The sequence below is a fragment of the Ostrinia furnacalis genome, unplaced genomic scaffold (assembly GCF_004193835.3).
Source record: "Ostrinia furnacalis isolate ACB-3 unplaced genomic scaffold, ASM419383v2 OfSCF1649, whole genome shotgun sequence".
NCBI classification, from domain to species: Eukaryota; Metazoa; Arthropoda; class Insecta; order Lepidoptera; family Crambidae; genus Ostrinia; species Ostrinia furnacalis.
Genome location: NW_021131888.1, coordinates 454,942 through 482,381, shown reverse-complemented (window position 1 = coordinate 482,381; position 27,440 = coordinate 454,942). Strand labels below are relative to the sequence as shown.

Sequence of the window (27,440 nt, the reverse complement as noted above, 5' to 3'; positions counted from 1 at the left end):
AAACTCCATACAAAAAACACCGGTTATCGTCATAGTTACGGTCAAAGTTATGTGGCGCATCTCAGCCTTAAAGTTGAGTTTGCAATTTTACAAGTATAGTAATTGAATTTGAATTAAATATTGTATTATCATATTAATTACTCAATAATAAAAGTTTGCCTCCTGTCACATAAAAAAAAATCTATTATAATATTATGACTTGTAATTCAATTTAAAAACGATATGGTTACGAGATCGCGCCGCAAGCACAGAATAATCCCCATGGGTTGGTTACTTATTTGAAAGCAATTTTAGTTCTACCCCCACCACCTTTTAGAATGAAGCAGGGCCGGATTAAGGGTGGATATTTTTTTAAGGTTCAAATTAGGGTTGATTTTTCAATCGTCAGATATTTGTTTTAACTAAAACATAAACTTGTCATTTTGACTTATTTTCCATTAATCTGTCAATGTTCCATAGTTATTCTTCAGTTAAAAATCATCTAAGCTTCAAAATGTTCTGTATTTATGTTTTACTTGGATAGGAAATAGAAAAATGGAGTGCTTAATTGAGTTCTTACAGCTTTGTATTAACTTTTTTTGGACTCCTAGAAATATAGGAAAAAATACAACAGAATAATTGGTTCAATTCAGTCCGGCCATTTACAGACACATTTATTTATTTAACTTTAATTTTAAGGTCAAGTTAGTCCCAACAGAAATGTTCTTTTTTAAAAACCTTGAAAAAGTAACTAAAATCGGTCAAAATGTATCAAAAAATATCCAACTACATATTAAAAAAGATAACATAGACAGCTAAATCTGCATTAAAATACATTTTTAGTAATCTGATTAAAATTGAAAAAATCAGTTTAATAAAAATAGTCCCTTAATCCCCCCCTGTGCCCCCACCGCCCCCTGTTCAATAATTTCGCTTCTGCCCGCGTGGATTTTAGGAATAAGTCGTTCCAGACAAAAATAATACTATATCAGTGCCCTGGCTTCGCTCATTTCTGGTATAGTTTCAGTATTCAGGATTGTGTGTCCATTCTTTTAATATCAGTATGCTAATTTTACTAATATTACATAAGTATAATAGATATTTTTTAAATTCGTCCGTCACAAAAAAACTTTCACTGTCACTGTTTCAAAAACCGGGAAAACTAACCTTTTGCCTTTTCCCGGGATTCAAACTATCTCTATTTTATCAAAATCGTTCAGTGGTTTAGGTTTGAAAGCGTAACAGACAGACAGATAACAAACATTTTCAATAACATCAAAGAACAAAGTGTAAAATTAAAAGAAAATGTTAGGATTTTCTGAATTAGGAAACCTACGAAATTAGTATTAATTTATTAAACATTTAATGTCCTTGATAACATAATTATTTGGCTAAAACTTAGAAACTTCTAGCTCGCATCAATATTTTTATCTATGTATTTCAAAGACCAAACCCTTGAAAAAGAGGCTGACAATGGTGACTGAGTTTCTTGCGCTGCTTCTTCTCAGCACTGGCCCATTTATTGTCAGGCCGAAAGTGGAAGCGAGCTTCACCCGGAATCCTCAACCACGGAGGAACTGGCTATCTTACCTCTAACTGCCGGAACACAACAATGCTGTTAACATTGTTGTTATGGCGACAGACTTAGGTAAGAGTAAGATGGTGGTAGCTAGCCAGGCGGACTGAGAACAAGCCCTTGTCGAACTTAATTCTTCTGATTAAATTCGTTGCGGCCGTTGCGGGTTCGAAGACAGTTAGCTATCCTCCGGGATTGCGACCTTCACTGGTCGGGTTTCAGAAGGCCGACTGGCCGAGGATCCTGGATAAACAGTGTATTAGTAGACAATAATAGTTTTTGTTCGACATCGCTTCGTCTGAATTAATGTTACTTACACGACACCAACTTACTTTAACCGTAACTATCACAATAACTGACAATAACCGGTATATTTTGTATGCAGTTTGTTTTAAACTTAAATTAAGATGGTGCCTAACACTGTAATCATATGAGGAGTACATAATATTTTAAAAATTATACTATTATGATACTGATGTTAGAACTAATTTAATAAGTGTACCTATAATACAAATAAAAAATCGGTTCATTAGTTGCAAAGATTACTTGTTACAATACAAACAAACTTACTTTATCTCTTTTGTAGATTAGTCACGTGCTTCACTATAAAAGCTAAAAGCCGTTGCCTAGCAACGTAGCTGTTTGTTTTGTTACGTTTTTGGTCTTGGGTTCTCAAAGGTTTTTTCTTTACCCCCAATATTTATAATTTAATTAATTTAATAGAAATGTTGAACATTGTGGTTAAAATAACTTACACATTCACAATAATAAGTAAGAGGATAAATCTAATCTTATCAAATCAAAAATTTATTTTGTATTTGAAATTAAAATAAAGAAAGATTCTTGCCTTTCTTTCTTTTATTTTCAAACGCTCTTAAAACTCCTTATCTTGCACATAATGTAGTTAAACAACACAATGTTGACGTGTTGCGATTTTTTAAAAATGTTATTTATTTATTTACATTATCTTTATTGAAGAAAGATACAGCCTTGTATGAAACATGCAGCTTAATCTTTTTTTGGACACTTTGGGTGTCACGAACTATTTGTCGACTGAACTGTATAGATTTTTTTTAATTCACTTTTTTGTAATAAATGTAATGTCCCTTTCTTCCTGTCCTATTATAATGTTCCTTCTCTATCTTTCCAGGACGAAGTCCTAGCCATCAACGAGAAAGTGGTCCTACGAGCCGATGACCTGCTCAGCTGGGTGTGCAACGGAGAAGACTGGCGGTGGGGGCTCCGAGCGGTGTGGAGGGGCGCCTGTGCCCCCCCTGCGGACCCCCGCCACACGGCCCCCTTACACCACACTAAGCTGGACTTCAGCGATGTTGAGAAGGAAAAGAATTCTATTGGTAAGTCACTCTAGATGTATTATGACCTGCTTAGCTTGGGAATGGCGGTAGGGGGTTCTGAGTGGTGTGGAGGGGCGCCTGTGCCCCCCCTGCGGACCCACGGCACACGGCCCCCTTACACCACACTAAGCTGGATTTAAGCGATGTTGAGAAAGAAAAGAATTCTATTGGTAAGTCACTCTAGATGTATTATGACCGAAGACTGGCGGTGGGGGCTCCGAGCGGTGTGGAGGGGCGCCTGTGCCCCCCCTGTTGACCCACGGCACACGGCCCCCCTACACCATACCAAACTGGACTTCAGCGATGTTGAGAAGGAGAAAAATTCCAACGGTAAGAAATAAATGAAGTTTTTTTGGACTTTTTGGTGGGAAAATGATTTATTTAAAAAAAAATGCGTTTAATCGAATGCATGGTGTGTAATAGATGGTGGATTAAAAACCATTAGGTGTTCGTAAATGAACATGATTCAAAAACAGTGCAATATCAGTTCAAATTGGTCGCACTATCGCACTGTCATCAGTTTTTAGGCCGGTTTCCATTAAGTTGGTTTACTAGGAACGTACCATTTACAGAGGGGACTTTTCTTCCTAGCCCTTCTTTGCGCCTCTTCGTTATGCAGCCCTTGCGATCTTCGATGAGATGGCTTTCGACTATGAATCCTTAAGTTCCTTGACCCATTTTTTTAATATTCATTGGGTCGTTTCATCACAAAAGCGTTTATTCTGTTCCAGTGGACCCAGACAGCCCAGGCGTGGTGGTGTTCTCCTACCCCCGGTACTGCCGGTACAGAGCGCTGCTGTCTCGACTGGAGGGCGTGCAGGGCGACTGGCTGAGAGACTCGCTGGTCGCCGCGTTGGGAGGGTACGCCGCGCCCACGCATAACACCAGGATCTTGTACTGCAAGGTATGTCAGTGCTGGAAGTAGCATTTTATACACTAGTAAAAAAATCATTTATTTTTGTAAATTGGCTTTAAAAAAGCACTTTTACACGTCCCAGTATTAACCCTACCACTGCTACGGGACAATGCCGAAAAGAAGCAGCGCAAGAAACAGTCACTATTGTAAGCCTCCTTTTCAAGGGTTTACAGTCTTTGAGATGTACCTACAAGCTTTTATGACTGCGCCCTTCATAAATGGTCATATCTTCAATCAGCAAGGTCTTTTCTGCTAATCTGTCCTGTACCCTGAGACTGCTCACACCACCGAATTTGATAGTTAAGGAGTTATATGCATTAACGAATTGTTGATATGCTTTTTAAAAAATCGTATCTACCTATCCCAAGCTAATCCACGATTTTGAAGCCACGATAGCCGAACGGTGAAGGGGTCGGACTGGCCGACTCGTGATCCGGGGAACGCGGGTTCGATCTCCACCGGACTATTGTGGTGAGCAAACTCGTGGACACAAGCATATTTAACTTAGTACGAGGGGCTAATGGGAGGGAGTAATAAGGTTCGGCCAAACTAACGCGATCACACACGATCAGCCGGCGTGCAGCGATGGCGATCAATGCATTTAAGTCTGGTTGCCATCGCTGCACGTCGGCTGATCGCGTTGGTTTGGCCGAACCTTTAGTAATTTGTGCAATAACAAATAACTAATCATCATAAAAAAATACGTCGACGATACTTGAAGCTATAGCTATCCTCGTCTCTCAGGACACATTCGAATACGCCGAGCTAGAAGGTCACGAGTTCGTGTGCAACCAGTTCGCGCCGAAGCTGAAGGGCCGGCCGCGCGGGCGCCGCCGCCGTCCCCCCCGCGCCGGCGACCCGTCCCCCACCCCCTCGCCCGAGCGGCCGTCGTCGGAGCACGACTCGGATGACCAGAGGAGTACGCCCAGTGTGAGTATTTTTAAAGTTCCAGGACCTAGGGCTACTCTGAAACGACGTTTAAGTAGTTTCGGGCCTATTTGTCACTGTCGCTCATTCTAGCGTCTCGCTTTGCGTGAGAAGGATGGCAATATTCGAAACTTCACAAAATTACAGACTCTTATGTTTTTATCTATTCATTTGCACTGATTTGATTATTATAAAAGTATTCTTTTTGTTGTTACTCAAACTTATTACAAAACAAGATGAACTTAGCTTAAAAGCAGAAATCACATAATCCACCAATAAGCTCACGCAATGGCACGGCCTTCTGGGTTGTCAGTTGTACAGTCATTTAACAGCAAACAAATACTACCTACCCATTTACAAGCTAAGATTAATTTATTGAAATCAACAAAATTAACGGGTCTGTTGGTCGTTTAATGCTGAACGAATGATTGTTGGTTCGAGTTCCATTTGCTAAAGGTTTATTGCTCTCGTTCTAACTTGAGTTCATAAAAAAAAGAAAAATTATATTATTCTACTGTTCAGAATAGCATTTTTTTCGTGCTGTCACCATTCCTTCCTTAAATAAGTACAAATGTTTAATAACGGATTTTTTTAACCCCAATGATAAAGCCTGTGACTTATCTAATGAAGGAAATAATCACCTATTTGTATAAAATAGTATAAATCTTATATTAACCTCTTATAACAGGTCGCGACCCCCCGCCGTCTTTCCCTCCGCAACGGAGCGGACCGGCACAGCGACGAGGACGACTACAAGAGAGAGGACAAGAGAGAGGAAAAGAGAGAGGAGAAGAGAGACACCACTCTCGAGGACAGAGCCTTCTTGCTGCAGCTCAGACAGTTTTATAGGGAGAGAAACGAGTCTATGCACGGGCATACGCTGAAAGACTGTGAGTAAATTAAATTCAAATTATTTATTGATGCTTATGTAAATCCACGAAGTAATAAATCCACAATTGATGGAATAAATCCACGAAGAAGTCGACTCGTGATCCGAGGAACGCGGGTTCGGTCCCCGCCAACGCTCTATCGTGGTGAGCTCACTCGTGATACAAGCATATTTAGTTTAATACGAGGGGCTAGCGGAAGTATTAGTAATTTGTGTAATAACAAATCTAAATATTATAACTCAAAGGTGACTGACTGACATAGTGATCTATCAACGCACAGCCCAAACCACTGAATGGATCGGGCTGAAATTTGGCATGTTACCAACTTATTATTATTCAAAATCAAAAAAAATCAAAATTAAAATAATTTATTCAGTTTATAGACCACAAGTGGCACTTATGAAAAGTAGCCCTTATGGGGCACTTTACATGTCTCCTTATCTTTTGGGCCCTACTAGCGCTTCGAGACAAACATATGGCAAGTGCTGAGAAAGTTCTGTGATGTTACTAATAATCTCTTGAAAAAAAAAGAAAGTTAGTGACATCAAGCCGAAGGTGGAAGTGAGTTACATCCAGAATCCTCAACCACAGAGGAACTGGCTATCTTACCTCCAACTGCCAAAACACAGCTGTTAACAATGTTTTCATGGCGACGACTTAGATAACCAGTGGGTCTAGACAAAGTGCAAATTATAATCGCAAACCAGTCGAAAAGTGGTCGAAAACCCCTTTTTTGTATGGAGTTTTGCCGGATTCGATTTTCGATTCGATCAAAAAGTGCGTTTTGTCTATGGGGGCTGGTGGTGGACTTACGCCCGTATTTACAAACATTACTATGAGGTCTCACAGTGTGCGTGGACGCACAGGGTGTCACACGAACCAATCACAGAGCTCTATTCAACGCTGTGCGTTTAATTTGCTGATTCACTTGAGCAAGCATCGTTTGTGAATACGGGAGTAAGACAAGCCCTACTACCAACTTAACCCTCCGTGNATGCACGGGCATACGCTTAAAGACTGTGAGTAAATTAAATTCACATTATTTATTGATGCTTATGTAAATGCACGAAGTAATAAATCCGTTTCAGCCGAAAGACGTCCACTGCTGGACAAAGGCCTCCCCCAAGGATTTCCACAAAGACCGGTCCTGCGCCGCTTGCATCCAGGTACTTCCCGCGACCTTCACCAGATCGTCGGTCCACCTAGTGGGAGGCCTGCCCACGCTACGTCTTCCAGCTCGTGGTCGCCACTCAAGAACTTTCCTGCCCCAGCGGCCATCAGCTCTTCGAGCTATGTGCCCCGCCCACTGCCACTTGATTTTAGCGATTCTGCGGGCTATGTCAGTCACTCTGGTTCTCCTACGGATCCACTATTGATGTAATAAATCCCCGAAGAAGACGATAGTCGACTCGTGATCCGAGGAACGCGGGTTCGGTCCCCGCCAATGCTCGACTATTGTGGTGAGCTCACCGTGATACAAGCATATTTAGTTTAGTACGAGGGGCTAACGGAAGTATTAGTAATTTGTGTAATAACAAATCTAAATATTGTAACTATTAGATAGTTGAATTAAAAAAGGGTGTAATTTGTTAAAAAAATATTGTAACTCAAAGGTGACTGACTGACTGACATAGTGATCTATCAACGCACAGCCCAAACCACTGAACGGATCGGGCTGAAATTTGGCATGTTACCAACTTATTATTATTCAAAATAAAAAAAATCAAAATTAAAATCATATATTCAGTTTAGACCACAAGTGGCACTTATGAACGTCAAAATATAAATAATAAAAAAGAAAAAGTAGCCCTTATGGGGCACTTTACATGTCTCCTTATCTTTTGGGCCCTACTAGCGCTTCGAGACAAACATAATATGTTTGTCTCGAAGCGCTAATTATGGCAAGTGCTGAGAAGGTTCTGTGATGTTACTAATAATCTCTTGAAAAAAAAAAGGAAGTGACATCAGGCCGAAGGTGGAAGTGAGTTACATCCAGAATCCTTAACCACAGAGGAACTGGCTATCTTACCTCCAACTGCCAAAACACAGCTGTTAACAATGTTATCATGGCGACGACTTAGGTAACCTGGTCCACCACTTACGCCCGTATTTACAAACATTACTATGAGGTCTCACAGTGTGCGTGGACGCAGAGGGTGTCACACGAACCAATCACAGAGCTCTATTCAACGCTGTGCGTTCGATTTGCTGATTCACTTGAGCAAGCATCGTTTGTGAATACGGGTGTTAGACAAGCCCTACTACCAACTAAATCGAGTAGAAAATCTTATTCCCTCTGGAAATCGAACTCGCGACCTCTGGGTTTGACTTAAAAAAAATGAATTTATTAAAAAAAACGAGAATTTGTTCTCAATCTCCTACATTTTTGCAACCAATATTCTTTTTAAACGTTTGAGTACAAATTGCCGTTCTAAAAAAAGTATAAGTTGGTCATAGTTAGAGAAACAGTGCCCGAAATTTTGGATTTTTTTCTCCTCCTGAGTTAGTAATGTATGCTTGCCCTGATCCAGTTATGCCTATAGATGACCCACGCTGAACTGTCCCACCAAACTCAATGACAGGGGCGCTACCATCGTTCAACTATATGGTTTCCAACATGGCAAAAATCGGAACCAGCGATCCGGTATTGACGGTGGCGCCCCACTGTCAATGTCATCCATAGGACAGTTCAGTATTTTGGAACTATATGCTTGTTTTACCACCGATGATGATGACAGATGGTTTCTTCGTTCCAGTATCTCTCCGAGTGCTATACGAGTCGGTGACGTCCCGAGGCGGGTACGAGGCGGTCTGCAGGCATAAGCTGTGGCGAGCTCTTAGCGTTGAACACCCCGCTAGAGCGAGGAGGCATTATGAAAGGTAATGGAGAATTGTAGTTTATTTATTGGGAAGAAATGAAGAAAAAATATTTAGTCAACACCTTAGGCCCACAACACACGGTGAAACGCAATTGCAACGAAACTGCAACTTCTAGTTACTTTTGAGTTGCATCTAAGTTTCTGCCATAGATTCCGTTGAGAGACCACACATGACGCGACCATTTCAAACCGGTTTCAAACTGTTGATTTAAGGACGCTTATCAACCTGGAAACGGGTCGTACTGTATCGACTCGAGGTGGTCAGTATTCTTTGTATGAAACTCCATACTGCAACGCACACTTATTCGTACCGTAACTTAAACGCCTCGCCTCGCGGTTGACCGCGCGCCAAAGGCAATATGGTTTAAATCCCATTTCGAGTTGATAAGACTGCTATGAGCTTTAAAAAATATGACCTGATGATGATATGTATGTCTTCTTCCCATAGATTCTTCCCTAGTAGGTCAAATCCTCTTAAGCATTGGTTCCCAAAGTGGCGCAAAGTCCTTTAAAGGGGGGCGCGGGCCATCTGAGTACTTAAGTATAAAAAACCTGCGACCGCTGAGAGAATGCATTCCAGACTGCTCGATACGACCAATAAATAATCTTGACTGGAGGAGGGGGGGCGCGAAATTTTTTGTATGGTCGAAAGGGGGCGCGTCTCTAATAAGTTTGGGAACCAATGCTCTAAAGACAAAATGGCTTTTAATGTAACGATGATGAATATCTTTCTATATAAATATATAAAAAAATAATATAAAAAAATAATAATAATATGTATATCTTAAGTCATAATTATTATTTATACTGTCAATTAATGTTAAATTAATATGGAGAGCGGGGATATTCTACCACAAGTATTTATTTACTTAAAAGAATTCCTCGATCGCAATATAGAAATGTAAAAACACCTGGTTATGAATAAAGAAATTTGAATTTGAATTTGATTTCTAAAGCCCGGTCTGCGAGCACGTAGAATTTCGTCGAATGAACCCAAGCTACCCATCCTTATCGCTCGCTCGTAATTATATTGCTGTCGCGACTGTGCGACGGGCGCCCGCAGGGAGTGTGCGAGCGCGACAGCAAAATACTTACGCGCTAGCGATAAGGATGGGTAGCTTGGGGTCATTGGACAAAATTTTACGTGCTCGCAGACCAGACTATACCCACAGATTCCTCCTCCCTAGTAGGTCAAATGCTCTAATGACAAAATGGCTTTTAATGTAACGATGATTAATATCTTTCTACCCACAGATTCCTCCTCCCTAGTAGGTCATAGGTCAAATTCTCTAAAGACAAAATTTTATTTATTTTATTTTATTTTTCTTTATTTAGAAAACNACTAGCTTTCCGCCCGCGGCTTCGCCCGCGTGGATTTTTGTCTGTCACAGAAAAACTTTATCGCGCGCGTCCCTGTTTCAAAAACCGGGATAAAAACTATCCTATGTTCTTTCCCGGGACTCAAACTATCTCTATGCTAAATTTCATCAAAATCGGTTGCGAGGTTTAAGCGGGAAAGCGTAACAGACAGACAGACAGACAGACAGAGTTACTTTCGCATTTATAATATTAGTTGGGATTAGTTGGGATTACAATAAAAATGGCTTTTAATGTAATGATGATGACGTAACAAGTATCTTTCTACCTACAGATTCCTTCTGCCCTACGAGAACCACTCCCGCCGCAACGGTCTGACGCACAACGGCCGCCTCCCCCCGCGGACCGTTGCGACTATTGACGTCACCTCCCCCCCGCGATCCCCGCCGCCCCCCTCGCAAACTGAGGTCGCTAAGAGACTGAGGACGCCTTCGCCTGTGGTAAGTTTTTAGAAGTTTTGTACCTAAAGGGTGCTTGAACGCCCTAGGGCGCACCGGTGCACAGTTTGGGAACCGCTGCCCTATGGAACACAAAACAAGAATTTTGTTTTCATAGGGGTCACTTAAAAATTAGGTATTAATGGTGGAAACGGGCATGAGACCGTCTTTAATGAAAGCTGGTAAGTATTAGTCAGTAATTAAAGCTGCTCCTAAAATTTTCTTCACTTCTTACTCACCTTTAGAGCTAGGTTTAGCAAAAGTAAACTATCCAAGTGTATAAAAGACCTTCGATCGTGGATAGATTGTAGGATGTCACGATGAGGCGGCTAGCAGTCCAGCCTTGGTTTTTAGGAGTTTTGTACACAAAAGGTGCCTCTTTGTCTCATAATAGTGTACATTATAAGTAACAAGCCTCCCCCCGCGGACCGTCGCGACCATCGACGTCACCTCCCCCCCGCGGTCTCCGCCGCCCCCCTCGCAGACTGAGCTCGCTAAGAGACTGAGGACGCCTTCGCCTGTGGTAAGTTCATAGAAGTTTTAAACCCAAAGGGTGCTTAAACACTTCTTTGCATTAAGTTAAAGCACATAGTATAAACCTGTTTGTTTGCTTGGTTAGCTTGTACCAAAATAAGTTTGTAATATTACTATGAGGATAATAGTGCTGGTTGCGTAATAGTATAAGTTTATTTAATGTTCAGCAGTTGTATTTGCAATATTGCGCAATTGTTTGTTATCCCAATTAAAAAAATAAAATAAAAAAAAAAACACCCTAGGGGGCATCGGTGCACAGTTTGGGAATCGCTGGTCTAGTCGAAACATTCTTTTTTTTGTTTTGCAAATGCAATTTTTTTTCTCGGGGTTGAGCCAACCAGTCATCTACATGGGTACGGGATTTTGAAAAATTCAACCCTTATGAGGGTAAAACGGGCTCTACGCGTATGAAGTCGCGGGCGGCCGCTAGTATTAAATAAATTAATAGCAAAATTGAGCAAAATATTTGACGATTTGTAAGTACTATTATTATAAAAGAAGAAATAAAGAAATTTTGACATTGAATAAAATAAATTAACTCTTCCACAGACCACAATCGACAACGAAACCGGCGAGTCGAAAGAAGAACTCAACCTCATCTCCAAACCAGCCGAAGAACTGAACAGGGAGTTTCTAGAATCGTTGCCCAAAGACGAGAAACCTCTCAAGATCTCCGTCAAACCGGTAGAGAAGCTCATCGAAGCGAAGCAGAGCGAAGAAGCAAAGGAAAGTGAGCGAAAGCCGAGCGAAGCGAGCGGAGCGACGCTTAATGAGCTCGCGCATAAGCTGAATTTGAGTGAGTATTGGGTTAAGTAAATGTTTTAGATAGCTCGTAGAGACGATGGCCGTTGGGGCAGGAAAGTTCTCGAGTGGCGACCACGGGCTGGAAGACGTAGCGTGGGCAGGCCTCCTACTAGGTGGACCGACGATCTGGTAAAGGTCGCGGGAAGAGCCTGGATGCGGGCAGCGCAGGACCGTTCATTGTGGAGAACCTTGGGGGAGGCCTTTGTCCAGCAGTGGACGTCATTTGGCTGAAAAGAAACGAACGAAATGTTTTAGAATTTTTAAGAGATGCATTTTGGAAAAGTGTAAAACTTGTACCAATCTTGGAATTTACGTAAATCTCAATTTTCCACCTATAGCAATATGGTTTTCTATGTAGCTCGGTCAAGTTAGAAGTTAATTTACATAATATTTTTAGGTTTATACAAATTATTGTACGATAATAGGTAGGCCTTATATTTGGACAAACTTGACCATTTTTAACCAGAGATACACCGTCGGTAGATGAAGTTACAAATCGCCCACTTTTTCTTGTGCCCAACAAGGGGGCGTTATCGCCCACTTTGAGAAAGAGTGCCTTAGGAAGTAATATTGTTTTAATAATAATAAAGTAATAACAGATGTTTGCCGGAGTTTCGGCCATCATTTGGAAGAAAAATCTTTAAAAAATAAAGACTCAATGTTTTAAGAATAGTTCTTTATAAAGCCCGGTCTGTGAGCACGTAGAATGACCCCAAGCTACCCATCCTTATCGCTCGCGCGTAATTATATTGCTGTCGCGACTGTGCGAGCGCGACAGAAACATAATTACGCGCGAGCGATAAGGATGGGTAGCTTGGGGTCATTTTACAAAATTCTACGTGCTCACAGACCAGACTATAGTAGTGTATTATCCGATAAATAGGTAATTCTTTTAGTTTAAAAATAAATGTCACAGGTTAAGAACCAAAACATAGCTATGTATTACCATGTTTTGAGCAAATAAAACATTTGATTTGACTGATCCCCGCTTCCCGGCAGGCAACCCAGCGGGCCCGTATGTAGCGGTGGCGCCCGAGACTCGACTCAACGGCCACGACGCGAAGCCCCTCGAACAGGTGAGTATTTGTCGGGCTTGGCTCTTTCTTTTCTTTCCTTCCAATTTATTTAAGCCTACGATATAGATGACCCACGCTGAACTGTCCCACCAAACTCAATGACAGGGGGGCGCTACCATAGTTCAACTATATGGCTTCCAACATGGCAAAAATCGGAACCAGCGATCCGGTATTGACGGTGACGCCTCGCTGTCAATGTCATGGATAGGACAGTTCAGTATTTTGAAACTATAGTTTAGTCGGGCTGTTAAACAGTGTAAATAAATAAATATCCTAGGACATTTTACACTGCGCCGCTAGCCCCGAACTAAGCAAAGCTTGTACTATGGGTACTAGACAACGGATATAAATATACTTAAATACTTTTTTTTGTAAATACATACATAATATGGGCATGAAATGCATTACACTGATTTGGTATGGGCTAATTCTTCATACAAATTAAAATCGGGCCCAACTATCGGCCGACTAAGAGTAGGCGCACACCGTTGATTTTTCGTCGGCCGATAGTTTAGTCGGGCAGTTGATCAGTATGGGCATGTATGGGAGTGCGCACACTACGCCCATTCGATTTGGCCGATTCTTCATACAATTTGGAATCGGGCACAACTATCGGCCAACTAAAAATCAACGGTGTGCGTCTACTCCAAAAGTCGGTGGGCTGCGCCTAGGCTAACAGTTTGTAGTACAAACAGCGTCAAATATGTAGTTCGTGTAAAAAAAATTTATGTAATGTAAAAAAAAAAAACACGTCTTTGTTACATTGGAATAAGGTTGTGTTGTCAACTTTTTGGCTACTTTGGGCGTCATGAACGATTTGACACTGACTATAGGGTAAAGACCCCGTTTGTGGTCACTGTAAACAAATTTTTTAACACCTTACAGAAAAATATTGTAAAATTACACTTACTCGTAGATTAATGTCTCTTATGTCAAAACAATCAGGAATAATATTTACTTACACGGTTTTATTATTGTTTGCCATTAGAATAAGTACTACCTATAAATAAGTGACTAACGTTAATTTGATTGTGTTTTAGCAGAAGACTCGCCCCGCGGGCCGAAGTTCGCTGCGCGCGGTGCGAGTGAAGCCCACGCGACCGCAACATACCCCCGCTAACACACGTGAGTATTCTCTAGTGTTGTTGAATAATCGATTATTCTAAAATCCATGTCCCCACGATTGTTGTCCCCATAATGGAGACAAAAAGAATTGAATAAAATTATTATTATCGTTTAAACATCATTGGGACAACGGCAAGTCAGAAATTTCCTTTTCGTTGCCCATGTTAACCNACCAGTGATAAGTAGGCTATCAGGCTATCTAGAGTAGCTTGTCACACACAACCAGTTTCCAAAGTGAACTAGCCAAGCGACTGAAAGTTGCACCTTCGCCCATGGTAAGTCTAACCGCCTCTGTGGTCTAGTGGTAAGACCACCTGCTTCAGATGCAGAGGTCTCGGGTTCGATTCCCAGTGGGAGCAGATTTTTCTGTTCGGTTTGGTTGGTGGTAGGGCTTGTTCTAAGTCCGCCTGGCTAGCTACCACCATCTTACCTAAGTCTGTCGCCATGCAACAGTGTTAACGACATTGTTTTGTTCCGGCAGTTAGAGGTAAGATAGCCAGTTCCTCCGTGGTTGAGGATTCCGGGTGAAGCTCGCTTCCACCTTCGGCCTGATCGTCACTTACCATCAGGTGAGATGCAGGCCAACAGCTTCCTCGTGTAGATAAAAAAAAAATTTTAGGAGTTTTGTACACAAAAGGTGCCTCTTTGTCTCATAATAGTGTACATTATAAGTAACAAGCCTCCCCCCCGCGATCCCCGCCGCCCCCCTCGCAAACTGAGCTCGCTAAGAGACTGAGGACTCCTTCGCCTGTGGTAAGTTTTAAATAAAGCTTTTGATACAGCCAGCCAGGTCGCCACAGATGACACTTTTCTTTATCCACAACGAGGCAGCTCTTGGCTTGTATCTCACTTGACGGTAAGTGATGATCAGGCCGAAGGTGGAAGCGAGCTTCACCCGGAATCCTCAACTTCCATCCTAACTATCGGACAGAGTTAGGTAAGATGGTGGTAGCTAGCCAGGCGGACTTAGAACAAGCCCTACCACCAACCAAACCGAACAGATAAATCTGCCCTCACTGGGAATCGAACCTGGGACCTCTGCGTCTGAAGCAGGTGGTCTTACGACTAGACCATAGAGGCGGTTAAACTTGCAGTTACACTTACGCTCCTCATCGCGCCATCTATAAGTGGCTGAGAACACTGTGGTAAGTTTAAACTAAGAGACTGCGGACTCCTTCACCGGTGGTAAGTTGTTTAGAGTTTCATACTCAAAAGTACTTCTGAGACAGGCTTCAGCTCTACCTGGTACTTAAAGTGCTACCATCCAAGTTACCAGCACCACTTCTTGGGAAAAAAGAGATCGACCAAGGCAGGTAAATAAGCGGCTGACACCTTCGCTGGTGGTAAGTATTTTGTCCACACAAGTCTCTACCCTTCTTGCTTACCTTTAGAGCTAGGTTTTAGTATCCAAAAGTAAACTATCCAAGTGTATAAAAGACCTTCGATTGTGGTTAGATTGTAGGATGTCAAGGCAGTTTTTAGGAGTGTTGTACACAAAAGGTGCCTCTTTGTCTCATAATAGTGTACATTATAAGTAACAAGCCTCCCCCCGCGGACCGTCGCGACCATCGACGTCACCTCCCCCCCGCGGTCCCCGCCGCCCCCCTCGCAGACTGAGGTCGCTAAGAGACTGAGGACTCCTTCGCCTGTGGTAAGTTTTAAATAAAGCTTTTGATACAGCCAGCCAGGTCGCCACAGATGACACTTTTCTTTATCCACAACGAGGAAGCTCTTGGCTTGTATCTCACTTGACGGTAAGTGATGATCAGGCCGAAGGTGGAAGCGAGCTTCACCCGGAATCCTCAACTTCCATCCTAACTACCGGACAGAGTTAGGTAAGATGGTGGTAGCTAGCCAGGCGGACTTAGAACAAGCCCTACCACCAACCAAACCGAACAGAAAAATCTGCCCTCACTGGGAATCGAACCCGGGACCTCTGCGTCTGAAGCAGGTGGTCTTACGACTAGACCACAGAGGCGGTTAAACTTGCAGTTACACTTACGCTCCTCATCGCGCCATCTATAAGTGGCTGAGAACACTGTGGTAAGTTTAAACTCTAAGAGACTGCGGACTCCTTCACCGGTAGTAAGTTGTTTAGAGTTTCATACCCAAAAGTACTTCTGAGACAGGCTTCAGCTCTACCTGGTACTTAAAGTGCTACCATCTATGTTACCAGCACCACTTCTTGGAAAAAAAGAGACCGACCAAGGTAGGTAACTAAGCGGCTGACACCTTCGCTGGTGGTAGGTATTTTGTCCACACAAGTCTCTACGCTTCTTGCTTACCTTTAGAGCTAGGTTTTAGTAGCCAAAAGTGAACTATGCAAGTGTATAAAAGACCTTCTAAGATTGTGGTTAGATTGTAGAATGTTAAAGCAACTAGCAGTTCAGCCTTGGTTTTAGGAGTTTTGTACACAAAAGGTGCCTCTTTGTCTCATAATAGTGTACATTATAAGTAACAAGCCTCCCCCCGCGGACCGTCGCCACCATCGACGTCACCTCCCCCCCGCGGTCCCCGCCGCCCCCCTCGCAGACTGAGCTCGCTAAGAGACTGAGGACGCCTTCCCCTGTGGTAAGTTGTTTAGAGTTTCATACCCAAAGGATGCTTAAACGCCCTAGGGCGCACCGGTGCACAGTTTGGGAATCGCTGGTTTGACGAAGAACCAAGTATACGAATAGCCATGATAGCCGAAGTCAGCCGAACGGTGAAGGGGTCGGGCTGGCCGACTCGTGATCCGGGGAACGCGGGTTCGGTCCCCGCCGCCGCTCGACTATTGTGGTGAGCTCACTCGTGATACAAGCATATTTAGGTTAGTACGAGGGGCTAACGGGACTATTAGTAATTTGTAAAATCTTAAAAAAAAGTGAACTAACCAAGCGGCTGAAAGTGGCACCTGCACCCATGGTAAGTTTTAGGAGTTTTGTACACAAAAGGTGCCTCTTTATCTCATAATAGTGTACATTATAAGTAACAACGGTCGCTCCCCTCTGCGATCCCCGCCGCCCCTCTCGCAAACTGAGGTGGCTAAGAGACTGAGGACGCCTTCCCCTGTGGTGAGTAGACTACAATATTAGATAGGTACCTGCTACAGACAGATGCAAGGGCAGAAAGTAGTTCTTATGGTGGTAAGTTCTTAGTGTCATCATACTTGTGGTGGGCCTTTTAAATTCAAATAGGTTTATTCTTTCTTATAATGTCCAGACGGCTATCAAAACATAAACTTCAAACTTAAAAACAAAAAGGTATCAAAAAGAGTCAAAAAGTATAAAAACATAGACAAAATGCGAAAGAGGTTGGTTCCCAACAAGTCCAACAACACTCAAAGGTGCTTTTGATTTGACACAGATATTATTTTCTAAAATAGCTACTATTGCTCATTGACTCATATGTCCATTATAAGTAACAACGAACGCCTCGACTGTCGACATCACCTCCCCCCCGCGGTCCCCGCCGCCCCCCTCGCAGACTGAGCTCGCTAAGAGACTGAGGACGCCTTCGCCTGTGGTAAGTTACTAAGAAGATCTTTGCTTCAAAGTATAATATACACACCATTGACGTCACTTCGGCTTAGAGCTCCTTCACCAGTGATAAGTAGGCTATCAGGCTATCTAGAGTAGCTTGTCACACACAACCAGTTTCCAAAGTGAACTAGCCAAGCGACTGAAAGTTGCACCTTCGCCCATGGTAAGTCTAACCGCCTCTGTGGTCTAGTGGTAAGACCATCTGCTTCAGACGCAGAGGTCTCGGGTTCGATTTCCAGTGGGAGCAGATTTTTCTGTTCGGTTTGGTTGGTGGTAGGGCTTGTTCTAAGTCCGCCTGCTAGCTACCACCATCTTACCTAAGTTTGTCGCCATGCAACAATGTTAACGACATTGTTTTGTTCCGGCAGTTAGAGGTAAGATAGCCAGTTCCTCCGTGGTTGAGGATTCCGGGTGAAGCTCGCTTCGACCTTCGGCCTGATCGTCACTTACCATCAGGTGAGATGCAGGCCAACAGCTTCCTCGTTGTGGATAAAAAAAAATTAGGAGTTTTGTACACAAAAGGTGCCTCTTTGTCTCATAATAGTGTACATTATAAGTAACAAGCCTCCCCCCGCGGACCGTCGCGACCATCGACGTCACCTCCCCCCCGCGGTCCCCGCCGCCCCCCTCGCAGACTGAGGTCGCTAAGAGACTGAGGACGCCTTCCCCTGTGGTGAGTAGACTACAATATTAGATAGGTACCTGCTACAGACAGATGCAAGTGAAGAAAAGTAGTTCTTGCGGTGGTAAGTTCTTAGTGTCATCATACTTGTGGTGGACAGCCGCTCGGGCGGGCAAAAATGACTAAATACCTTTCAAAGGAAAACGCAGCGTGGGACGTCCACCTACAAGGTGGACTGACGACATCGTAAAGGTAGCAGGGAAGCGCTGGATGCAGGCTGCTACCAATCGATCAACGTGGAAAGCATTTCAGCAGTGGACGTCCTATGGCTGAAATGGTGATGATGATGATGACCTTTTAAATGCAAATAGGTTTATTCTTTCTTATAACGCCCAGACGGCTATCAAAACGTAAACTTCAAACTTAAAAACAAAAGGTATCAAAAAAAGTCAAAAAGTGTAAAAACATAGACAAAATATCAAAAGAGGTTGGTCCACCTACCGGTTCCCAACAAGTCCAACAACACTCAAAGGTGCTTTTGACACAGATATTTTCTAAAATAGCTACTATTGCTCTTTGACTCATATGTCCATTATAAGTATAGATGACCCACGCTGAACTGTCCCGCCCAACTCAATGACAGGGGGGCGCTACCATCGTTCAACTATATGGTTTCCAACATGGCAAAAATCTGAACCAGCGATCCGGTATTGACGGTGGCGCCCCACTGTCAATGTCATCGACAGGACAGTCCAGTATTTTGGAACTATAACAACGAACGCCTCGACTGTCGACGTCACCTCCCCCCCGCGATCCCCGCCGCCCTCCTCGCAAACTGAGCTCGCTAAGAGACTGAGGACGCCTTCCCCTGTGGTAAATAGGCTACACTAGAATACTACACTATTAGATAGGTACTACAGACACAGTTGCAAGTTCAGAAAGAAGCTCTTAACTCCCTCACTAATGGTAAGTTCTGGGTTTATACCCAGAAGTGTATTTACAATCAATTTTTTTTAAAGATTATTACTAATACTCCCGTTAGCCCCTCGTACTAAGCTAAATATGCTTGTGTTGTGTCACGAGTGGGCTCACCACAATAGTCGAGTCGGCCAGTCTGACCCCTTCACCGTTCGGCTATCGCTGTTATAAAAATCTCTGTACATAAAGTGCCACCGCACCGCCTTCTTCGCAAACCGAGGTGGCGAAGAACTCAAAAGGTACTTAACACCTTAGGGGGCCTTGGTGCACAGTTTGGGAATCACTGGTCTGCACACAAAATTTTAAAATACTTCTTCTAGGCAGTTTTATGCTAGGAGATTTGCGCTCGTATTCACAAACGATGCTTGTTTAAGTGAAGTAGCAACTCGAACGCACAGCGTTGAATAAAGCTCTGTGATTGGTTCGTGTGTCACCCTGTGCGTCCACGCGCACTGTGAGACCTCATAGTAATGTTTGTGAACACGGGCGTTGATTTCATTGATCAGTGTACGTCCTGTGGCTGAAATGATGACGATGATGACAGTAAATATTTTTCATTGGTGGTAGGGACATGTAAAGTGCCCCGTAAGGGCTACCTTTTTTTGACCTTCATAAGTGCCACTTGTGGTCTAAATTGAATGAAATATTTTTGATTTTGATTATTATTAACTATTCCACAGACAACAATCGACAACGAGACCGGCGAGTCGAAAGAAGAACTCAACCTCATCTCCAAACCAGCCGAAGAACTGAACAGGGAGTTTTTGGAATCGTTGCCCAAAGACGAGAAACCTCTCAAGATCTCCGTCAAACCGGTAGAGAAGCTCATCGAAGCGAAGCAGAGCGAAGAAGCGAAGGAATGTGAGCGAAAGCCGAGCGAAGCGAGCGGAGCGACGCTTAATGAGCTCGCGCATAAGCTGAATTTGAGTGAGTATTGGGTAAAGTAAATGTTTTAGATAGCTCGTAGAGACGATGGCCGTTGGGGCAGGAAAGTTCTCGAGTGGCGACCACGGGCTGGAAGACGTAGCGTGGGCAGGCCTCCTACTAGGTGGACCGACGATCTGGTGAAGGTCGCGGGAAGAGCCTGGATGCGGGCAGCGCAGGACCGTGCATTGTGGAAAACCTTGGGGGAGGCCTTTGTCCAGCAGTGGACGTCATTTGGCTGAAACGAAACGAACGAAATGTTTTAGAATTTTTAAGAGATTCATTTTGGAAAAGTGTAAAACTTGTACCAATCTTGGAATTTACGTAAATCTTAATTCTCCACCCATAGCAATATAGTTTTATATGTAGCTCGGTCAAGTTAGAAGTTAATTTACATAATATTTTTAGGTTTATACATATTATTGTACGTTAATTACCCTTATATTTGGACAAACTTGACCGGGATATAAAAACATTTTAACCAGAGAATCACCGTCGGTAGATGAAGTTATCGCCTAGTTACAAGGGGGCGTTATCGCCCACTTTGAGAAAGAGTGCCTTAGGAAGTAATATTGTTTTAATAATAATAAAGTAATAACAGATGTTTGCCGAAGTTTCGGCCATCATGTGTAAGAAATAATCTTTAAAAAATAAAGACTCAATGTTTTAAGAATAGTTCTTTATAAAGCCCGGTCTGTGAGCACGTAGAATTTTGTCCAATGACCCCAAGCTACCCATCCTTATCGCTCGCGCGTAATTATGTTGCTGTCGCGACTGTGCGACGGGCGCCCGCAGTGAGTGTGCGAGCGCGACAGCAACATAATTACGCGAGAGCGATAAGGATGGGTAGCTTGGGGTCATTGGACAAAATTCTACGTGCTCACAGACCAGACTATAGTAGTGTATTATCCGATAAATAGGTAAATTCTTTTAGTTTAAAAAAAAAGTCACAGGTTAAGAACCAAAACATAGCTATGTATTACCATGTTTTGAGCAAATAAAACATTTGATTTGACTGATCGCCGTTCCCGGCAGGCAACCCAGCGGGCCCATATGTAGCGGTGGCGCCCGAGACTCGACTCAACGGCCACGACGCGAAGCCCCTCGAACAGGTGAGTATTTGTCGGGCTTGGCTCTTTCTTTTCTTTCTTCTTTATGTTTATTTAACCGTTCGTACACTTCAGTTTCTGAAGGTGAGAATAGACTAGCGCAAGGGTCTCCAAACTACGGCCCGCCCACTGCCATCAATCCGGCCCGCGACAGCTTAAAACTAAGCCTATGTTTACATAGGTGGGCAGAAAATTTTAAATTGTTATGGCCCTTGCAACATACCGAAAAAAAATTATGGCCCCAAGGCTTCAAAGTTAGAAGACACTAGTGTCATTTGATCACCCATGGATAAGAAGTCCACTTTGATCACCATGGGTGATCAAAAGACACCAAAGTGTCGCCAAAATCCACTTTGAACACCTGGGTGGTCTAATCCAAGTGATCAAAGTGGAACAGACTTTTAATTACAAACCAAACGTCTGTACATTTGACCTGTATTGTCATTCGTAAGAACGTTACATTACATAGAAATGCTCTAGTCTCTACTCACCTTTACTTTCAATTTAACAGTTTATAGGGTAGAGACCCCGTTTATGGTCACTGTAATTTTTTTAACATTTAATTATAAAAAAAAATGTTAAAACTTCCAAAGATTAATGTAAAGATAAATAATAGTATAGTAATAATATAAAGCTTTACAAATATTTATTCTGTTGCTATTTTACATTATAGCTTAAAATGTAGAGCGGCAAAAACTTTAATCTCAAAATCATATTTACCTATAGTGACTGAGTTTCTTGCGCTGCCTCTTCTCAGCACTGGCCCATTTATTGTCCCGAAGCAGTGGTAGGGTTAATACTGGGACGTGTAAAAGTGCTTTTTAAAAGCCTATTTGCAAAAATAAATGGGTTTTATGAGTTTTTATTACGATTTTAATTTTGATTGCCATTAGTATTAAGTACTACCTATCTACAGGGTGTTAGGTAAATGGGTATATGAGCCGACACTAGCCCATGTTAACATGGTCATATAAATGGTATGGTGAAGTCAGAAATTTGATATCATCCTTTTATTTTTTTTAATTTTCATACAAAATTAATTTTATAAAATCCGATTTGTATGAAAAATAAAATAATTAACTAAAATGAAGATATCAATTTTCTAACTTCACCATACCATTTATATGACCATGTTAACATGGGCTAGTGTCGGTTCATACACCCATTTACCTAACACCCTGTATAAATAAGTATCTAACGTTAATTTGATTGTGTTTCAGCAGAAGACTCGCCCCGCGGGCCGAAGCTCGCTGCGCGCGGTGCGAGTGAAGCCCACGCGACCGCAACACACGCCCGCCAATACACGTGAGTATTAAATTCACAAATAGATGAAGGGTAGCACAATTAAAAAATAATCCAAAATGTTAAAGTTGTACTACTTTTTGTAGGCGTGCAACTATCACTTCATATTATAATAAAGTCGCTTTCCTCTGCCTTTCCCTATATATGCTTAGATCTTTAGAACTACGCAACGGATTTTGATGCGTTTTTTTAATAGTGATTCAAGAGGGTTTAAATGGCTAAATGTATAAAGCATGCATATTATAGCAAGCAAAATTCCATTGCAACCGTGCGAAGTCGGAGCGGGTCGCTAGTGTATAGTAAATAAATCTGCGTTTCTCTTAAGGCTGATTTTTCAATCGTCGGATAACTTTTAACTGAAGAATAAGTTTCAGTATGGGAAATATGTCAAAATGACAAGTTTATTCTTCAGTTAAAAGATATCTGACGATTGAAAAATCAGCCCTTAGTAACGCCCACAACTTAATGACGGCTATCGTTTTTATACTCAACAGTTGGCACCCCTGGCGATTGACAGGACCTTACTCTACAGTGGCGCCAACTGGTGAGCGCTAAAACGATAGCCCTCATTGGCGTGCTTTGTAGAAGCTTCATGGGAAAAGAAGCAGATTTAATTGAGTAGACAAATATTAAACTTTATAGTATTAGTAGGCTTAATAAGTAGTCACAACTATACAGTGTGAGTCACGTTAAAGTGTACATATGAAAATAGATGAAACTAGACCTATTTTTATCGACAAAAAAGAGGTCAAAAATTTTTTGAGATTTTTTTTTAATTTTTTATAGATTTTTTTTTCTTCCAATTACTTATTGTAAAGAAAACGTAATAACTTTTAAACTAAGCGGTATATCCTGATAAAATAAAAACAGTAATAATGCTAAATAATAGGCGATACTAAAAAAATACATAAAATACACAAAAAATGCCAACAAATAATAAAAAATGATACTTTTTGAAAAAAATCTGCTTTGAAATTCGTGTTTTTTTGGTTATTTGATAAATTTCTCCAAAAAATGCCCCTATAACAGGTGGTTTTTATTACTTTTTATTATTCTCTATCGTATTACCTTCGTAAAACCAAAAATCGCATATCTCTATCCCTATCACAACGTTTGCAATGATCGTTTGAACTAAGCCTCTCCGGGCGCGCCATTCAAAGCTTCGTTAACAACGAAACTGAAAATGGCTCTAGATTTGTAATTTTGATAAAGACAAGTTAGATTTCAAATAAAAACAAAAGATTTCGAAGTAAAATAAGCATTTTAGTTAAAATTAAAAATTGTCTCTACCTGTAGCGTAGAATAATGTTGTGGCAGGCCTTTGTTCAAACGATCATAGCAAATGTTGTGATAGGGATAGAGACAGGCGATTTTTGGTTTTACAAAGATAATACGATAGAGAATAATAAAAAGTAATTAAAACTACCTGTTATAGGGGCATTTTTTGGAGAAATTTATCAAATAACCAAAAAAACACGAATTTAAAAGCAGATTTTTTTCAAAAAGTATCATTTTTTATTATTTGTTGGCATATTTTGTGTATTTTATGTATTTTTTTGTATCGCCTGTTATTTAGCATTATTACTGTTTTTATTTTGTCGGGATATACCGCTTAGTTTAAAAGTTATTACGTTTTCCTTACAATAAGTAATTGGAAGAAAAAAAATTCTATAAAAAATTTAAAAAAAATCTCAAAAAAATTTTGACCTATTTTTTGTCGATAAAAATAGGTCTAGTTTCATCTATTTTCATATGTACACTTTAACGTGACTCACACTGTATTATTGCACGCCATCTACACTGAAAACCGTAACCGGATATTTTTTGTGAAAAATTAGAGAACTTGCAAACCAATTTTTTAATTACACCCTGAATTAATACAGGGTGTAATTAAACAATTGGTTTTGGTGAAATCCTGGCAAAATCGGCGCAGGACCGGTTTTTGTGGAAATCCTTGGGGGAGGCCTTTGTCCAGCAGTCAGTCTTTCGGCTGAAACGAACGAACGAACGAATAAATTTATTTGTATTGTCTACAGCGCCCATCCCGCCCGCGCGCGGCTCGCCGCCCCCGCTGACCAACTTCGGCATCCACCACCCGCCGCCCGCCAACCACAGCGACGACGAGATTGTCGAGGTGAGTCATACAGGGTGTAGGCGCCAGAGCGGCGCCGCTGCAGCGTCCTGCATATAAAAATCAATTATATAACCGCCTCTGTGGTCTAGTGGTAAGACCACCTTCAGATACAGAAGTCCCGGGTTCGATTCTCAGTGGGGGCAGATTTTTCTGTTCGGTTTGGTTGGTGGTAGGGCTTGTTCTAAGTCCGCCTGACTAGCTACAACCATCTTACCTAAGCCTGTCGCCATAACAACAATGTTAACAGCATTGTTGCGTTCCGGCAGTTAGAGGTAAGATAGCCAGTTCCTCCGTGGTTGAGGATTCCGGGTGAAGCTCGCTTCCACCTTCGGCCTGATCGTCACTTACCATCAGGTGAGATACAGGCCAAGAGCTTCCTCGTTGTGGATAAAAAAAAATGCCAGACGGTGCGTTGCGGCGCCGCATACCACCATGTATGCAGTGATGCGGCAAAATGTTTGCGGTGCGGCGCCGCACCGCACCGTGTGGCATCTCATCATGGGACATTTGAAAAAAAAAAACTTTATCTGTAATATTTATGAAATCTTTCATACTTAAGAAAATACAAGCATACCGTAGATGGCATTAGTTTGTGAGTACATTCCCTAGTTAAACCCTAAAAAGCGATAATGAACTTACTATAAATGTTTTTCTATGTATTTAACTAAAACCGATCAAATGGTCACCTACTGGTACTTTCACCCTATGTAAGATTTTTAAAAATATTTGTCATTTGTATTGCACAAATTACTAATAGTCCCGTTAGCCCCTCGTACTAAGCTAAACATGTTTGTGTCACGAGTGAGCTCACCACAATAGTCGAGCGGCGGCGGAGACCAAACCCGCGTTCCCCGGATCACGAGTCGGCCAGTCCGACCCCTTCACCGTTCGGCTATCGTGGCTTCATTAATATGGGACAATAATTATACTCAATACTCAATATTTTATTGCATCCTTTATGTACTTAAAATTAGAACATTATGGGCCCTATGGGATTGCTAGCCCATAAAAAGAATGTCAATTGACTAGTCAACTACCACTACCCTATTGACATATACCACTGGCAAAAACTACCAAGTAACCAACCAATCTCTTTTACTTACAGGTCCCATACAAACCAAAAACGCCAGAAATAATCGACCTGGATGAATACCCAGAAAGCCCTATATCGACCAAGAAGAAGAAGCTCGACATCCTCAAAGAACGGGGTTTAGAAGTCACCGCGATCCCCACGTGGCCTCTTCAACCCCCAATCACCCCCCTTTTAAACCCCACCCCTATGCTCCTAAACCCAGCTGTCCAGCACCAAATTATGACCCAGGCCCAAATATTTCAGATGTATAACATAATTCCGCCGAACTATAATGGCGCTCAACCCCCTAAAGTCATCCAAGCAACGAGCCTTTACGGCAGTTCTGGTCCAGAGAAGACCGTTTATGGTAATCCAAAAGACCCCTTCATGCCCCCTCCTCATATCTTAACAGGCACCCCTGTGAAACCCCAAAGAAACATCCCCACCACCACCACACCCCCCCAAGGGCCCCAAGACATCCTAGATCTAACCTGCAAAAGTCCTGTACCCTCCCAGAAACCAGCGGTCGAAATAGTGAGAATACCTACCGCTCCCTCCCCATCCAAAAATTCTCCCCAGAATCTGAGCAAAAATTATACTTTGATTGACGGAAAAGCAGTCGTCGGGTCCAATTTAGAAATCACTTTAGTCAATCCTAGAGTGCAGACGCCCAACAAAAATAGACAGAATCAGAAAAGGTCGTCAAACGGAAAGTTTGTGTCGAGCAAAACTCCAACACCGCCGAAGGAAAACCCCAAGCAATTCCCATCGCCGTCTGGACTGAAGAAGAATCCTATAGTAGTGCCCAATTATCAAATCAATTCGAGGGATAACGTGTCGCCTACGAGTTCTACTGGTAAGTTTGGATTTGAATATTACATATAGTCCGGTCGCCGAGCACGTAGAATTTCGTCCAATGACCCCAAGCTACCCATCCTTATCTCTCGCGCGTATATATTGCTGTCGCGACTATGCGACGGGCGGCCGCAGTGAGTGTGCGAGCGCGACAGCAACATAATTACGCGCGAGCGATAAGGATGGGTAGCTTGGGGTCATTGGACGAAATTCTACGTGTTCGGAGACCGGACTTTAGCACATTTTATCAATCCGGAAAGGGATCAACACCGTATCGCCTTTCGCCGCGCTGTCAACCGCGAGGCGTGGCGTTTACGTTAAGGTGCGGATAAGTGTACGTTGCAGCACAGTTTCATACAAAGAATACTGCGATCCGTTTCCGGGTTGATAAGTGTGCTTCGTCCTAATTAATTTACTTAATAATTTTTACGCTACGGTACCTCCAGCAGTTCATCAGTCCATCTAGTGGGAGATCTGATTATTTATTTATTTATAATACTCGTTTAAGAAACGTTTTTTTTTTTGTGTAGACAATTATTTTAAAGGCAGCACTTAAGATCGAGTTAAAAAAACGTTGCAAATATTGTTTTAGTGTATGTCTTTATGGTTGTCCTAATAAATAAATAAAATAAAATAATAAAATAAACTTTCTTTCCAGGGTCCAGGGACAGCCAAACCAACTCCACCAATGTGTTCAAGCCAACCAATCTAGCGCAAATACTAGAGATGCAGAAATCTGTACCAAGTGTGCCACTTATGGACCCAGTCTACATGAGCGCGTTATACAGCAGCCTAGGGAATTTGGACCAACGTCAATTGACTATGTATAGAGACTTTATGGCGAGCCAGATGAGGTACACGGGACTCCTGAATATGGGGGTAGGCACACCCACTACTAAGAATTGAGTCTAGTCCGAAATGTGTGACTGCGAAGCGGTATGTGCCATATATGGGCCACGTCACCATTATGGGAACAACTTAAAAAAAGGCTTTTTAGAGGTATCTCTTCTGCTAGATTTAAATTCGAATGTATTCCCTTTTTACACGA

At 42.2% G+C, this 27,440-nt stretch overlaps 1 protein-coding gene across 3 annotated transcripts in view; it reads left to right on the top strand.

The window, feature by feature from the left end:
- The window catches only part of LOC114353283 (AT-rich interactive domain-containing protein 5B), a 103,406-nt gene extending 75,966 nt beyond the window's left edge, over positions 1-27,440 (top strand). For 2 of the 3 annotated variants that reach the window (XM_028305201.1, XM_028305202.1), the window contains 8 exons: positions 8,400-8,523; positions 10,174-10,339; positions 11,420-11,666; positions 12,674-12,750; positions 13,791-13,875; positions 24,368-24,465; positions 25,571-26,393; positions 27,051-27,440. In XM_028305201.1, the coding sequence (XP_028161002.1) occupies positions 8,400-8,523; positions 10,174-10,339; positions 11,420-11,666; positions 12,674-12,750; positions 13,791-13,875; positions 24,368-24,465; positions 25,571-26,393; positions 27,051-27,298 (1,868 nt within the window). In that variant the 3' untranslated portion in view covers positions 27,299-27,440. The remainder of the gene's footprint in view (positions 1-8,399; positions 8,524-10,173; positions 10,340-11,419; positions 11,667-12,673; positions 12,751-13,790; positions 13,876-24,367; positions 24,466-25,570; positions 26,394-27,050) is intronic. The other variant, XM_028305203.1, reaches the window with a different exon arrangement.